This window comes from Triticum aestivum, chromosome 2A (genome assembly GCF_018294505.1).
Source record: "Triticum aestivum cultivar Chinese Spring chromosome 2A, IWGSC CS RefSeq v2.1, whole genome shotgun sequence".
Classification (NCBI taxonomy): Eukaryota; Viridiplantae; Streptophyta; class Magnoliopsida; order Poales; family Poaceae; genus Triticum; species Triticum aestivum.
In genome coordinates, this window is record NC_057797.1 from 68,101,940 (window position 1) to 68,118,385 (window position 16,446).

At 42.5% G+C, this 16,446-nt stretch overlaps 1 protein-coding gene and 1 pseudogene across 1 annotated transcript; one reads left to right on the top strand and one right to left on the bottom strand.

Annotated features, from left to right (window-relative positions):
* Nucleotides 1-7,859, top strand: part of LOC123191517 (uncharacterized protein At4g17910-like) — a 52,917-nt pseudogene extending 45,058 nt beyond the window's left edge.
* Nucleotides 7,860-10,368: 2,509 nt separating this feature from the next.
* On the bottom strand, nucleotides 10,369-14,700 carry LOC123187536 (immune-associated nucleotide-binding protein 9). Its single transcript, XM_044599421.1, has 6 exons — nucleotides 14,411-14,700; nucleotides 13,056-13,304; nucleotides 11,784-12,052; nucleotides 11,516-11,680; nucleotides 11,317-11,439; nucleotides 10,369-10,817 (listed from the first exon to the last, which is right to left on the bottom strand). Exons 2-6 carry the CDS (start codon nucleotides 13,276-13,278, stop codon nucleotides 10,608-10,610), a joined length of 990 nt encoding a protein of 329 aa, XP_044455356.1. The 5' UTR covers nucleotides 13,279-13,304; nucleotides 14,411-14,700; the 3' UTR covers nucleotides 10,369-10,607.
* Between the last annotated feature and the right edge of the window lie 1,746 nt (nucleotides 14,701-16,446).

The window sequence follows — 16,446 nt, forward strand, 5'->3', positions numbered from 1 at the left end:
CGCTGGTTGAAAGCTGGGATTGGACCAGTCAAAGCCGTTCAGAGCAATGAACTCAGCTTCATCGTCAATTAGGCCGGCCGGGTCAATTTCCGGGGCAAAAGTATGTTGAAGAACCGACGGGATAAGATCCGTCACTTTATAAGAGGGAGTCGCCATCTTCTTATTCTCCATATCAAAACTCGGCTGATCTTTATCGATGTTGGTCTCCTCTCCAAGAATGGTAGCTTGAGGACGAACTCCTCTCACACAGGCAATAAAGTCATCTTGCTTAAATGGAGTTCCGTCTTCCTTCATGGTAGGGTACCCCTTAGCCACATCCACCGGGTCTAGATCCGGCACCCAAGCTTTGGAGCGGCTCAGGGCAGTCAGGGCTCCGGCTCTGGCACAGGATCATTTGACCTCTTGAAACCTGGCGGGTAAGATTGATAACTTCTTCAAAACGTCACTCAATCGGTTGGGTCCTTGGTTGGCAGGGGAGATAGTAGCAAGTGCTCGTTGAGCGCCAGTATACAATTGCTCCACCAAGGTATAAACTGCCTTCAGTTTTGTCACACTATCTTGGCTCAGATTTTTGCTTCGTGGACCTGCAAGTGTTTTTTAACAAAGGCTCAGCATGCGGCTTATATTCCTGGTCAAAATAAGGTATAAGTGATTAATACAAATGACTTACCAAAGATGGCAGAGACCATTCGAGACACACGGTTTTTTAAGCTGGTAAGCTCCGTGGTAACCTCCTTAAGAGCCGCCTCAGCTATCTCAGCGCGTTGTATCAGCAGCGTCTTTTCTTCGGCCCAGGATTTCTTTTTTGCAGCTAAGCTGGTCTTCAATTTCTCAGATTCAGAGAGCAATTGGAGTTTAGAGTCAGTGGTCTTTATCTCTGTCTCCTGCTCCACCAATCGGGTCTTGGCATCCATCAATTGAGAGCCCAACTCAGATAAGGCATTCTACAAAACATTCACAGGTGTGTCAAGACTTAAACTAAAAGTTATAAGGGTTCAAGTCTCAAGTACTTTGCACTGCAATACCACTTGACACTTGGGGGCTAATGTCTGCCAAAGTAATTTTCTATGACTTTTATATGTTTCAAGTCCCAAGGGTTTTACAAAGTAACAACGCTTGGCACTTGGGGGCTAATGCATGATATTCAAAAAGTTTTTCAAGATTGAGCCGGATCACAATACTTATTAGGACTAGTAAAAGATAGTTATGCAATTAAGTACCGGTTCATTTATGATAAATTGAGCCAGCCCTTGGGGACTAAAAGTGAAGTGTATGCTACTCTATTGGACTTTCAAAAAACATAGAGACAAAGTATCAACTTATATCATAAAGTCTACAGATCATTCAAGTTCATCATCTGAAGACTTGGGGGCTGGCAAAGTATAAGTAAACCGGAGAACATACCTCATATTTTAGCTGCAATTGTTTGACCATCTCGATTTCTGAGTCACGGCTGGAGTGCACATGACTGAGATAGCTGGACAGTACATCATTGACATTGAGGTGAGCGTAATGGGAGATATCAAACCGCACTTTCTGCTTCTCTAAAGCCTCTTGCTTAGCAGTATGCCGGGCTAATACAGTGGGGGTCCCCGGTTCAACAAACCGGCTACCAGTAATCAACACGTCAGTATCAGCAGTTGTTGGTGGGTTAGCTGAGCTAGATGGTTCAGTAATGGTCGGATTAAGGATGGCCTCATCGGCTGACAACTCAGGAGGGTCCAATTGAGTATGAACAGTCGGGTCTTCTGGTGCTTCAGTTTGAGAGGGAGTTGGCATGGCCGGCTCAGGTGCAGGAACTTTCGGGTCTTCTGACGGCTTAATCACCTTGGCCTTCTTGGATTTGGCTTGACTGCTAAGAAATATTTTATGAGACAGTTAGTGTAATGATGCAGTTTTAAAGATACAGAGGAAAGATGATTTTTTCTTACCCAGGAGCAGTTTTGAAAGCCGGAAATTGAGTCTGAGATGAGTCACCAGAAGAGCGAGAAACCTCCTACAAAGGTAAAATAAAGTTAAAAAAATATAAGGAAATAGATTCATGGATAAAAACAAAGGACAAAGGTGAAAGAAACCTCATTCTGGCGTTTTCGAGGAGTTTTTGTAAGTCAGAAGGTGGTTCGTCATCATCATTAGTCCGGGCCTGACGGCGGCTCTCATGTTGCTTCTTTTTCAAAAGAAAATGAGGGTCCAAATAAGCCAAAGGGTGAGAAAACCTTACTTTTCGGGTTACCAGTCGAAGTTTCTGTCTTGGCAAAGGGGCTGAGTCAGAGGAAATAGTTACCTCTTCTTCCACGGCCTGGCTGGCACCCGTGTCATCCTGGCAATAGTCAGTGTCAATAAGATAGTTGAAAAATTGGCCAAGGGAGTCAAGGGCTACCTCCGACTCAGAATCATCCAGCTGGAACATGTCAGATGCAGTCTTCTTCTTCTTGGGCTTCCGGGTTGTTCTTCTGGCGGCTATGGCAGCGGTTCTAGCCTTCTTGGCAGCTTCATGATCATACTTGGCCTTCCAGAAGTCAGAGTTGGCCTTTCAAAAAATAAACAGGTTAAAACGGCATGCAAGTATTTAAACTACTGAGGGAAACACAAAGAGAAAGAGGTCAGGGGTTTTCACCTCTGGTGCCGGGTTAAGTTTGCAAAAGGGGTTTAACCCAAACTTACTGCAGTCCTCGTATTTGTCGTTCACGAGGATGGTTGACATTGCAACAACGTTTTCTTCAGTCAATTGAATAGAGCTATAACGCAGAGAGTCATTTGGGTCTCTGCCATACTCATACATTAACTTGGATTGGCAGCTTAGAGGGATGACCCGCCATGCGACCCAGCAACGGGTCATGTCAACTCCAGTTAAGTTGTTCCCCAATAAAGCTTGAATCCTTTTAATAGATGGAATAAGCTTCTTGCGTTCAGCAGCGGTAAGCTTATCAGGGAGCACAAATTTGGAATCCAGATGCTCCGCGCGATAACCCGGCAGTGGTTTTTCATTGGCTGGTGACGTATCTTGGCAGTAGAACCGGGTCTGATTCCAATCTTTGGGATGGCTCGGTAAGACTATTAAGGGAAAGACGGCGCCCTGTCGGCGCTGAATTGAGATTCCACCAAGCTCCAAACTAAGGCCGTTGGTGCATTCTTTCTGGCGGTTCAGATAAAAGTATTCTCTGAAGAGTTCCACAGTCAGTTCTTCTTGAAGATATACCTCACAAAGAACTTGAAAATTGCAGATATTGGATATAGAGTTGGGTCCAATGTCTTGTGGGCGAAGCTTGAAAAAATGCAGAACGTCTCGGAAGAACTTTGACCCGGGTGGTGAGAAGCCCCGGTTCATGTGATCAGTGAAAATGATAACTTCGCCGTCTTTGGGCTGAGGCCGTTCTTCGTCCTGGTCAGGTGCATGATAATACATAACATTTTTCTCTTGCAAAAATCCTATGGTGACAAATTCCTTCAAGGTATCCTCAGTAACTGTGGAAGGGACCCAGTTGCAGACAGTTGGTGCTTTTGATGGCATGATGAGCAAAGGACAAACTGAAAAGAAAGTAATGTGCCGGTTCAATTCAATGGTGAAATTAAAAGTTAAATGATGATGGTACAAATGAGTAATGACAGCTTAAGTAAGGGCTAATGACATAAAGGAAAAGTGAGCTGGCGTGATAAGCCGCCATGACTAAAAACATTCGAAGGAAGCTAGAAACAGAATTGGCTAAGTGTTGAGACAAACAAGTTTCCCAAGCTATTACTATTACTCTGGATCAAAATGGTTCAGAAAAGAAAAATAAATTTAGACCTAAAAAACGAGCGCGGAGGAGTTCATCAGCTCTAAGAAGGTATTTGTACAAAGGAAAGGGATCTACTAGCATCTAAAATGGGTGTAAAACCACTACCACATAAGTTCTACATTTCTTCTAGATCAAAAGAGGGTACGGAGAAGAAACTACAAGAAGGTCCGTGATGAACGGCGAAAAACACCGACAAACTCGCAACCCTAATATAGATCTAAGGGCGCGGAAAGGTAGAAACTTACGAATACAGATCTACTGCGAAGGGTTGCCACGGTTCTTTGGATGAGCTCAGGGTGATGCAGCGGCCGACGTTGAGGGCGACGGTGGGTGCTATGGCGACGGCGAAGCTCGAGAGGCAGAGAGGTGGCGAGAAGATGGAAGGAAGAAGAAGAAAGAGGAAGGACCGGCTGGGCCTATTTATAAGGAGATAAGTGAACAGGCAGGCGCGAAAATTGAGGAAGAACAAAATAATGATTATCCAGCTAAACGGATGCCTCGATTCTTGGAAGACATTAAAAGATAAAGATCCGTTGAAGATAACGTCATAGCAGGCTTTCGTGTTTTCGGAAGATGACGTCACGGCGGGTTACAGAGTTTTTACAGACAGAGGAAGATGGATTTTGTCTAAGTGTTGAAGATTGACAAAGAACAAAGTTCAAGTCAACCTGGGGCCTAATGTTGGGGATATAGCTACCAGGTATGACCCGCCCAGGAGGGGCTGGGTCAACCCCGATGGCGGGTTACAAAAAAAAGCCCAGTAATATTCAAGGTGATAGTTTATTAAGACTTGCAGAAGGCCTAAGCCCAGAGGCGGCTTAAAGCCCAATATTGTAAACCGCCATATGTAAAGAAAGACTTGTAAAGAAAGGCATATAAAAGAAGTCATCGAGCTGGACATGTTTTATGAGCCGGCCGGGACTCTGTAGGCCTCCAGGCGTCAACCCGTGTATATAAGGGGACGACCCAGCGGCGGCTTAGGACAAGAATCAACAGATCGATAGCCAAGCTAGCGGATTCGCTCCTTGGTCATCAAAACCTAGCAATACAACATCAACTGGACTAGGCCTTACCTTCATCGTAAGGGGCCGAACCAGTATAAACCTCTCGTGTCCTTTGTCCCGATTAACCCCTTTAAGCTTCCTAGTTGTGATAGCCCTACGACTAAGTCCTTTCGTTAGGACATCTGCCGTGACAATTCCTCATCTCTCTTGTCTAGCTGAAGCTCTCCTCTGTCATGAGTTCTCTTCTGCCAAATCTCGCTTTTGGCAATAACAGCGCTTACGTTTCCTTGGTTAGGGATGGCTTCACACCCCCCCCGTCACTCCTGGTTGCAATAAGAGTTCTGGGCACCGGTAGGTCTGGCTAGGCGATATGAGGAGGAGAGTGTTAGGTTCAACAGGGTTGCAATGGCAATGCGTCGTTACGTTTAATGATGTGATGAGGCACAACAGGAGGTGGCAGCGGAAGCCATGGTTAAGGTTGTAGATGTAGAGTACTGGGCCCAAATGTGATGGAGAAGAAGCACTTGGGTCCATGTTAAGCCTAATGAACACCCAGGTGTGCCATGATTGCAACAAAGACATGCATGCTCGAAACTGAGCACACATGTGTCTAAATGTGAGCACTAAAATTTGAACCCTGTTGGGTGGAGTCATGTACCCACAACTCCTTCATCCCAGGAAGAGCTCGCTCTCTTTCTATCATTCTTTTTTGTTTTGCTGAACTTCAATATGGTGATTATCTGTTGTTATTTATCAAGGTCACTTTATATCTGAATATTCAGCATCGTAGATTTCCACGCACCACACTATGCGATCTAATGAACTCCCTCTTTCCACAGGATACTGGGGTATGTACCTGATTGGTGTATCTCTGGGTTACTTTTTGTTTCATAACCTTAGTTCAAAAGGAAATATCAGGAGCACTCAAGTGGTAAAAGTCTGGGTTCTCGCGGCATCATTTTGGTAGGAAGCAATGATAACATGAACACCTATGAATAAGAGTTCTAATGTTTCTTGGTTGTTAACATTTTCTCCGATGGTGCATGTTCATAGGATTTTGGCGATCATTCTTGACAGCTATGTTGAAAGAGTTTCTCGACGAATGGTAGGGTACTAACTACCTACATGTTTGGTTTTGTTTACACTGACACTAAAAATGCAAACTCATCTTTGAAGAATTTTTGTGATAGCCATGCAATGTAGCAGCAACCTATGGTATATAGAACACAGTACTCTGCTCTTAGTATCTCAATGGACATGTTATGTTTAAACATGATTAAATGTAGGAGTATGACATATATTTTTCATAGTATTTAGGTTTGGCCTAAGTAAAACTGAAGTAAGAACATTTGTTGCATTTGTTGAAATGTAAATCTTCCACTCATGCAATGTGATTCTTCCAACATGAATGGATATGTGGAGAAACTAGCTTCCCAAATCATTATTTTTTTTAGTGAAAGGAAATGCTACAGTTACTACAAACTAGTTTTACACTCGAAATTGGGACAAAGTAACTCCAGCAACTTATCTTTCCTCTTCTACTTTCTGGAGCAAAATGATTCAAGCATTTCATTTTGCATGTAACTTCGCCTATGTTATGCTTGTGTTTGGCCAGAATTTTCAGGTATTTATTTCCTTTCTCGCTTTTATAAACTTATATAGCATGCGTTCATTGTCAGATTAGGACATCCAGAAGACAAGAATAATATGTAGTACTTTAATTGATAGTACCTCTGTTACCCAATTGTGGGCTCTAAAAGCGCAAGGATAGTGTTTATTGCATAGTTTCATCTTCTCTAATGAGGATAACATTCAAATTTCAACTGAAAATAATGTGCACCAGCTGCAACATAGCTGAAAATAATGTGCACTAGCTGAAAAATGAGGTTTGAAAGTTTAGCTTTACCCTTTGTACTTATAGTTCACCAACTGGTTTTAATATTTTAATGATGGTCTGAATCTGATATTAGAGCCTGGAAAATGGAAAGATGCACACACTTCTCATCTTCGAATGCATGCTACTTAGTTACATTCTCTTTCTGGGATCATGAAGAAGTACTCCCTCCGTCCGGAAATACTTGTCATCAAAATGAATAAAAGAGGACGTATCTAGACGTATTTTAGTTCTACATACATCCCTTTTTGTCCATTTTGATGACAAGTATTTTCAGACGAAGGGGGTACCATGTCAATATATTTTGAAGAAGAGTTTTACTAAGCAAATGCATTATGAGGGGCACAACCATCCGGGTTACTAAAAGGGGCAAACACTAAAGGAAAAGAAGCAAATTACCTAAAGCTAGAGGGTGCCACCAAGCCCTTTAGCTCCAGCCGCAACTAAATATACCTGTTGTGGTGTTGCCTGAAGGGTCTAACAACACTTGAGCATGCTAATACTTACCGATTGTATTGTTACTAGGTATGAAATTGCTAAAAAAATGTTCAGACTCCACTGTTCATGATGGGTACTTTTATAATGACAGGTTATATCTATTCTCACACTAGCGGGGTCCATTTCACATGACAAGAATTTGGTTCTTGAGGAAGCATTCAATCAAAATATGATTGGGGTATTCATTGTGGTAAGATCATGACTCGTTATTCTTATTGCTGATGCAAAAATGGGAACTTATGACTAATAGGACCGAATCGTCAAATTTTAGCAGATATATCTACCTCTTTAAGTGGCCAGTGTAAAGAAACTGACATTTACATTCTCTTGCAGGCAAATATCCTAACTGGTCTAATAAATCTCTCAGTTGACACGCTTTCGGCCTCTCCCCTCGCTGCCTTCATGATTTTGGTAGCATTACTTTGTGCATGCTTGCTGGTCTTGCTCAGTTTTCTGGTGTTAGGATAAAATTTTGGTGAATATGGATTTTGTGTGGTACTGTACTTTGTATGTATGGAGTATTTAATCTTGATTTTGAGGAAGACACGTTTGTGTATTGAAACCGAGCCCTTAGAGCTCATATGTGGTCAATTACCAAAGCCCTACCCATTGCAGGTGGTATATGAATCGAGGTGAGTGTTGTTTATTCACACAGTACTCGTGAGATCCAATCTAATAAAGAGAATAATCCTTAAATGTTCCACTTTGTTGCAAATTGAGCAAACCCATCACTAAAGTTGTTACTGTATTATTGTTCACTCGAGGTCCAAATGGCCCTGAGTCAAGATAAACCGCAAATCAGTTGCTAATCAGGACTAGGTGGGGGCCCTGTCCAGGGCCTAGATATTGGAATTGGCTTTTTTATGAACGCCCTGAATATCTCTTTGTTCCAAGTTCTTCTCAAAAAATAAAATAAAAAATCTCTTTGTTCCAAGTGGTTCAGAAGCCCTATCTCTCACTCGTTGTAGCGTTGTAATGTGCTGCAGTCATGACTTGTTTCCGTTCTCAGACCCCGTGTGAAAGTTGAAACAGCGGAATATCAAAGGAATTTTGGAGAATCGAATTCCTACATATTTTTTTCTGACTGTGCCGTTTGAAACAAAGGAATGGCTCACCAAGGTTCCTATGGAACAGGGCAATGCAAAGAAATTTTGGAGGGAAAGACCTCATGTTTTCTCTCATGTATCTAGGATTGCTGCGTTTTTCTTATGTGGTGTCCAAATAGCAAGTCTGGTGTATTCTTGTGTTTTGGATTGCTGTAAGAATTTAGGTTACATGATATCTCATTTCTTACAGTTTTTCTATTCCGGCGTTTTGGTTCCTATGTTCCAAATGGTGCATTTATGTGGTGTTAGTCCGAGTAAGAATCGCAGCGGGAGAGGCGATAAAGTGAGGGGTCAGCGCTCTGACAGTGAAGTCAGTGAGAGAAGGAAAACTCTAACAAAAGGGAAAAGTTGCTACAGTTTTTGGAGTAACTTTTTAAAATTCAAGTATCCCGTTTATTCAAGAAACAGTAGTATATACTCCCTCTGTTTCAAAATAAATGGCGTGGTTTGAACAAAAACCACAACAAAGGCCTGAAAGCGGACTCGTTTGCCACACATGGCGTCTGAAATCCTTGCTGAATAGCCTTGATCACTCCTTCAGAGTCACAAGCATTTTTTGCCTTGCTGCCATTAGATCATATGCTAGCGGTAGTGCCTCTCGGTATATGCCATTGCTTGAAGGATTTCTGTGTTCATAACACCAACAAAGGTGATACTCGAAGCACCCACAAAAATGCCTTCTCTATTTCTGGCGACCACCACCACTTAGCCTTTGTTGTCGTTCTTCCCGGCTGTTGGATGGACATTTAAATTTTCGAAACACTTGCCCTTAGGGCAAAAAAATCTCCCACTGAGATGCAACTTTGACGAGACAAAATGGCTAACATGCCACCCCAACAGTTGGCGTGGGCAGTGGCGGAGCGTAGTGGGGACAATTCCGGGCCCTGGCCCCCCCTTCCAAGAGGAAAATTTACCAAATAGACTTACTTATCTGCTAATTGCTCTACTAATTGCCCGGCGTCTCTGATCATCCTAGCCTTTTCTATGTCATATACACTTATTTGGCCCCTTCTAATATTTGATTCACGCTCCGCCACTGGGCGTGGGCATGACAAGTGTTAACAATGACGCATGATGGGCGGTGTAAAGATATAATATTTCTCCGAGACCTTGTGGTGGATGAAGTCAAAGTTGCCGATGGACTGTGTTGTGTCAATCTTGCTTCACCATGGGTGGCAATGTTTAGGAGGTGTTGGTTTGGGTTGGCTTGGTTTGATACGGCGGTGTGTGTTTTTACATGCCGATGGTGCTAAGATGTGGAGCCAGAGTCGCTGAGCCAAGGGCACTTCAGTTGATGACGCTGATGATGGCGATGACATTGATGAGCAAGATTGATGGTTGGAGCTTGCACTTTGTGTTGAGTTTGGCTTGTTCGGGTCTGTGCTGAGTCTGGCTTGTTGTGGCCAAGGTTGTAAGGTTTTTGCCTTGTTTTTTGCTGATTAATTGGCCAACTCCGTTGTGCTCACTTAACCACCGTTTAAAAAAAAACCTTGAATGGTTCTTGTGCGAGCCTATACCAAGCTTCGCCCACCGTCGGGCTGAACCAAATCAGCCAAACTGGTTAACAGCTGCCACAAAAATAGAGCACACACAAAGATCGAGGCTTGCCTGCTTCCCGCGCGTGCGCTCATCTGTGCTTTCATGTACGTGGTTTGATTTGATTAAAACAAAATAAGATTCGGCCCCACCTCTTTAAAATCAGGAGGAAAGATGACTAGATTAAAAAGAAAAAAGAAACTGTAAAATGAAGTAGGAGCACGGATGGGAAAAGCATGGGGAGGGAGCAGATAAGTCGAAATCGTAACCAAAGCCCAACATCCGAAAAAACTCGAAATATCTCAACGAAAACCCACGCGGAAACCTCACACGTCGCCCTCTTTCCAGCCCGTCTCCGCCTCTACGAGAAGCGGGCCGAGGTGAGCAGCCTTCGCTCCCCATGCAGTTGAAAAGAATCTGGCACCAGTACGAGGGTTACAAGGGAGAGTTAACCTAATTAAAAACGATCAGACAAACTAAACATCCAAGCATAAACCCATTGGCTAGAAAAACCTTCCCACGGAGCATTCTAGATAGAGATGCAGCGCCCAGAAACAAAACCAAAAAAGATTGCCAGATGATACTCGCAAGTCGCAAGTGCTACTAATATACGAGACGACAAGTATAACTGTCACTAACATATAGTTATCCGACTCCCCAAGCATTCAAGTTCTACCAATATACGAGACGATGCAACCAAGTACAGTATATCTGTTGCTACTAGACAGACTTAAGTTCACCCCCTCCTATTAACAAGACATCCGACAACTCTTTCCCAAGAGACTACTGTTTACAGAATGGCGCACTTGTTCGCCGCCAGCCTCCGGAACTCCTCGTTTTCCTCCTGAGCCTTCTCGAGCCTCTCCTTGAGCTTGCGGATCTCCTCGTCGGATTTCAGCCTGGCCTCCGCCGCCACCCTCTCTGCTTCCAGCCTTGCATTCTGTTCTTCCATGAGTTGAACTTGCAGCTTCTCCACCGTGATATTCAGCTTTTCCTCCACCTACGGTTATGTCACAGAGTCAATGCAGTTTCTAACTTGGAAACACATGCATGTAAATAGGCAGCTATTTAGATAGTTCTGGTAAAGTTAAAACAATCTCCAAAATGTCCAAACAAAGCTGGATGTGTAAACAGAACTACAGGTATGTCCTAGTACTTTTTCCAACAACTAAACACACGCCTGTTTCGTAAAATATCAACTTATGTAGAAAGGGAAGTATGGCTGTGTGCATCGCGATGACACAGAGGATGGGGTTTTCAATACCCTTCTCTAAAAATATATATAACTTGTAAAAAGGGAAGTCGCATAAATATAGTTCTATAAATATAACTTCATTAGAAGTACTGTCAACTAATATAGCATCATTAGAAATACATGTAATGGAACATATGCAGCTATGCCTTGTAAAGAAGGGGATAAGTTTCTGGAACAAGATTTTAACTAAAAGTAACATAACTAAATGTGAGGTTATTTTTAGAGATAAAATAGTATCTGTTACCATGGCAGTAATGTTTGCAAGCTGTTCATCCCGAGTTCTGTGGATCTCCTTCTTCAATTCAGATATTTGGTCCTCTGAATATCCGAGAGCATCATGAACCTCCTTCTCTCTATCATGCACCTCCTACAAGATGAGATAAGCATAAGAATTACAAAATAAAAGCTAGAGATGAGAATCACAAACTATATTTCAACATTACCTTAAGGCGAGTGAGCATTTGATCTGTAAATGGGTTTCCTCCATTATTTGCACTAACAGAATCAACCACATCAAGCAACGTTTCGAGCTGCTTAGTTCGAATCCTAGGGTCCTTGGTCTTGTTATCAAAAAGAACCACTCTATTTTTGCATAGCTGAACAACTTTCTGTAGACAGAACATACAAATGTAACTATTTGCACTCAAGCTCATATGATTCAAGAGCCCTGCACATCTCAAGTTTGGCAATGGAAGGTAAAAAAGTATATACCTGCAGATAGTCTGGGGCATTACTTAACATGTTCTTCAATAAATTTTCACCAACTAAATCTCCATAAGTGAAAACTAAGACCAAGTGATCAACGATTTTCTCTCCAAAAAACACTTTGATAGTCTCAATTGTACTAGAATCTTCTCGAGAAAATCGAGACGTAGCAGAAAAAACCATCAACACAGCATGTATCCCATCTTTAGCCATGTTCATGCACTTAACAATTTCTTTGCCAGCATCCTCAGGAGTTACGGTCATGTCAAATAATCCTATCAAGTCAATGAAATGGATGATTAGCAAAACAAAATAAATATGATGACCTAAGGAAAAAATAGCGCGATCAGTTTTGCAGCAAGGAAGATAAATTTACCGGTTCCCTAGTTTCCACATTACAAAAATACATGAACATTTTCCTACAAACATGATTAGCATTTCTTTATCTTTATTTAGGAAAAATATTGTTTTCTTTACGAAGCTGCTTTCACCTACATGCATGAAAGAAATGAAGGAAGATGGATGAATATGTTAAGACATGTGACGTTACAGCTGCAAAATATAAAACATGCATGTGCAATTCAAATATCTTGCTCTCCTACATTTCAGTGGCGTTCCCAATACAACATCCAACACTCCAATTGTGATAACTTAAAAGTCAAAATAAGGAGCAATAAATTTGTAATTCACAAAATGAGATTCACCGTTTAATTACAAAACTTTGAATCCTCTATTCAAGATCAACTAGCTGAATGCCCGTGCATTGCTATGGAACTAAGAGGATAATCATCTAATCATGTAGCGGAGTCTCAGTACAAATCCATGGCCACAAAAATTGACATAGGATTAGAATAAACAACACAACCTATAAATAGCAAAAATAAACAACACAACCTATAAATAGCAAAACCATAAAATACGACATATTTTGCAACTCCTACAAAAATAGTGGAAATCATGGATACTCAGGAAATTGTGGATGGGAGGACGTGGGATGGCAAACAGAACACCACACACTAAGGGTGCTACGGTACTTTTGTTTTGTTAAGAAGTGCAGCAGATGGCTTCTCTATTAGATGTTATTAAACAAAGGATGAGTGGATGAAGGCCAAACATCCAAAGATACTACATCAAACAACTTAGCATAACCAGGAAAAAAAATTGAGATCGTTTCGTACACAAGAAGCAACATACTATATAGACATCGTAGGTTCAAAACATCCTCATTGGAGAAACAAAATAAAATAAGCAAATTCAAAAGATCCAAAACACTCTTACCTGGTGTATCAATAACATTGATGGTGCGGCCATCCGTCAGCATGGTGCTTCCCATCTGACAAGTGTTTGTCACACTGGCATGAGAGTATTCTGATACAAATGCTTCCCGTCCAAGGATACTATTGCCAGTTGCACTCTTGCCATAGCCAAGTTTTCCAACAAGAACAAGAGTGATGTCAGCACTGGGCAACACCCAGTCGTCATCATAGTTGCTTCCACCCATTGCAGAAGCTCGAACACTCACAAAATCTGTTCAAAACATCAGGAATCACAACCATGTATCGTATCAATATATCTTCCTAAATGGCAACTTTTAAACAAAATTAGCATTTGAAGAAATTACCCCCCAAACACACATACAGAAGCAGCAAATTCATTCCAACACTGTCTAACTTATGTAAATACTAATACGGTAAACTCTGTACTAGAACTTGTGGTCCAGAGAAATATTTCTATATATACCGTATCCGATACGGATTCGTTGGTAGTATCCCTGTTTCTTAGCGCTCCAGAGAAATATTTCTATGTATACCGTATCCGATTTGGATTCGTTGGTAAGTATCTGTGTTATTAGCGCTCCAGAGAAATACTTCTCTGTATACCGTATCCGATTCGGATTCGTTGGCAGTATCCGTGTTTCTTAGGGCTCCAGAGAAATATGTCTATGTACATCGGTGTATATAGATATAGTAAAGTCCAAATTTGTTTAGCTGAATATTTATTACTACCCAGCTAGCACATATCACCAATTTAATCCACACACAAAGAGCTGTCAGGAATCTCACAACCTGCTTATTCCTTTTCCAGCACCAAGCGAGCTACCAGGATTGGCTAAGGCTTACTGTACCTGCCACATGTGCACACTGCTATTCTGGGCAGGCACCAAAGTAACTACAAGATCAGGTCTAAAAACAGGACTTCCTTCTTGGCACGCACCAAACTGGGTAACTCCACGGCCATGTCATCAATCTTTGCTTATCGCCTATTTTCCCCTCGGTGCCAACACTAACCTGATTTTTACTGGGCAAATAAAAATCACACAGGGAACAAATCTAACAAATTTTGCACCGTAGGCCGATGCTAAACACTGCGTCGCCAGCTGATTAAATCCTCGTAGGAACCAAACGGATGTAGCTTGCTCCAACCCATCTACTACTTCAATTAGGCTCATCGATTCTTGTTGAGCAAAAAACTAGGATCTGTGCTGAAATTCGACCCAGCCGAGAGCCCTACGAGTAGCACAACCAGCGAAAAAGTAGCAGCAGCATGGTCACCGCACCCGTACCAATCTGCGGCCGACAAGGGAAAACTCGATCGACCCCCAAAGCGAAAGACGACTGTGCTGGGAGCGATACCTGACGGCAGGGAAATTTCTGTCGGCGCCGGCACAGCAGCCACGAACACGGAGGACCCGCAGCAGACGGCCGGAAGTAGGGATCTGCGACGGCGGCGAAGCCCTAGGCGGCTGCGGCGGCGATTCGGTCGCTTGGCGTGTGCGCGAGGAGGAGATAGGAGGAGGCTGCGGGGATTCTTTTTATTTTGGAGTTTCCAAATCTCTTTTTTTTCTTAGAGACGAAGAAAAGAAGAAACCAAGCCGCACACGCGAGAAGCTGCAGTATTTTGGAGTTTCCGAACCGCACGCGTGAGGGCCACGGCCCATCTCTCTGACTACCAATATTTCTAGTAGTTGAAAAAAAGCTACACATATTTCTTGTTTATATTTTCTGAACTTTTTATAACTGCTCGAAGATAAGCACACTCATTTATTCCATGTTTTAAGGAAACTGATTTACAAAAGCAATAGACCTTTCACTCCTACCTTATGAAGCAAATCGTGTTTGATTTCGGGGAATAAAGGAGTTTTTTTTTTCTTTCATAGTTTGAGGGAAAGGGTTATAATCTGCTATTACAAGATGATGAATGAGCAAGTCCCTGCTCTAACCAAAGGGGTACCGCGGGCCATACGAGTAAGCCAATGTGAACATCTATATATTCTATGAAGATATTTTGACCGAAACAAACTCGTGTTCATCCATGAACATCTTTGATTTCATTGATGAGGTGATCATGCGGTGATCTGACGAGAGAAGCATCGCACAGAGCAACTAGAGCTCCAACGAAATCCGATTGCACCAGACTGGAAGGTTAGACCATTTTGAAGAGCCAAAGTCATATCTCCCATTATCGCATATATCTCTAATTCGGGTGTGTCATTACAATAGAACAATAATAAAGAGGGCAAAGATGACCTCTCATGCGCTACTTTTGAGTTCTGAGTACCATACTTGCACCAGCCAAGACACCCATTGGCGAGAAGATCCATCGAGCGAGAGCGCCAGCCAGTCCATCGGCGATGATTACCATGACGGTTTTGGTGCGCGGCTTGTCAAGTCGCTAATGGTACAATGTCCTTCAATACGAGCCTTGCCTTTGCAATAAGCTCTACAGTATGTTGGTGAATGTTACATAAGGAGCTCAAATGGCTACACGCGAAATCATTCGATGATTCTATTGGGGGTATACTCTTTTCGCGAACCAAGTCATTGCCCATACTCCAAATCTCCCGAAATGAGCAAGATGATGATACCAGACACCTCACTAGAATTATTCGTGAGTAGATGGAATAACCATTCATTCCCAACGTAGGCGATTTATTTGTTTGGGTTGTCCCACATAATGGGCAAGTCACTTGTCACCCTTTTTTGCAATTCCATGTTGTTATATTATCAATCTTGGATGCTTTATATGCTATTTTATATCATTTTTTAGGGCTAACCTATTAAGCTATTGCTAGTTGTTGTTTTCTGCTTGCTTTTTCCTTTTCAGAAAACCAATAGCAAATGAAGTCCAAACACGATGAAACTTTACGGTGATTTTTTCTGGACCAGAAGGGACCCTAGAAGGTTCGAGAGGAGGCTAGAAGAGCTACGAAAGAGCCACGAGTTCACAGGGTGCACCCCAGGGGGTAGCCGCGCCCCTTGAGCTCGGGGGCCCCACACAACTTCATTTGACCTAATTCCACCTCTATATATTCACCAATATTCCCAACCCAATAGAGAGCCACCCGAAGCATTTTTTTCCGCCGTCGCAAACCTCTATTCTTCTGTGATCCCATCCGGAGGCCTTTTCCGGTACTCTGCCAGAGGGGGAATCGATCACGGAGGGCTTCTACATCATCCTTGTTGCCTTCTGATGATGCGAGAGTAGTTCACCACAGACCTACAGATCCATAGCTAGTAGCTAGCTGGCTTCTTCTCTCTCTGTGATCTTCAATACAATGTTCTCCTCAATCTCCTTGGAGTTTTATCTGATCTTCTTTTGCGCTGTGTTTGTTGGGATCCGATGAATTGTGGATTTATGATCAAATTATTCATAGAAAGTAATTGAGTCT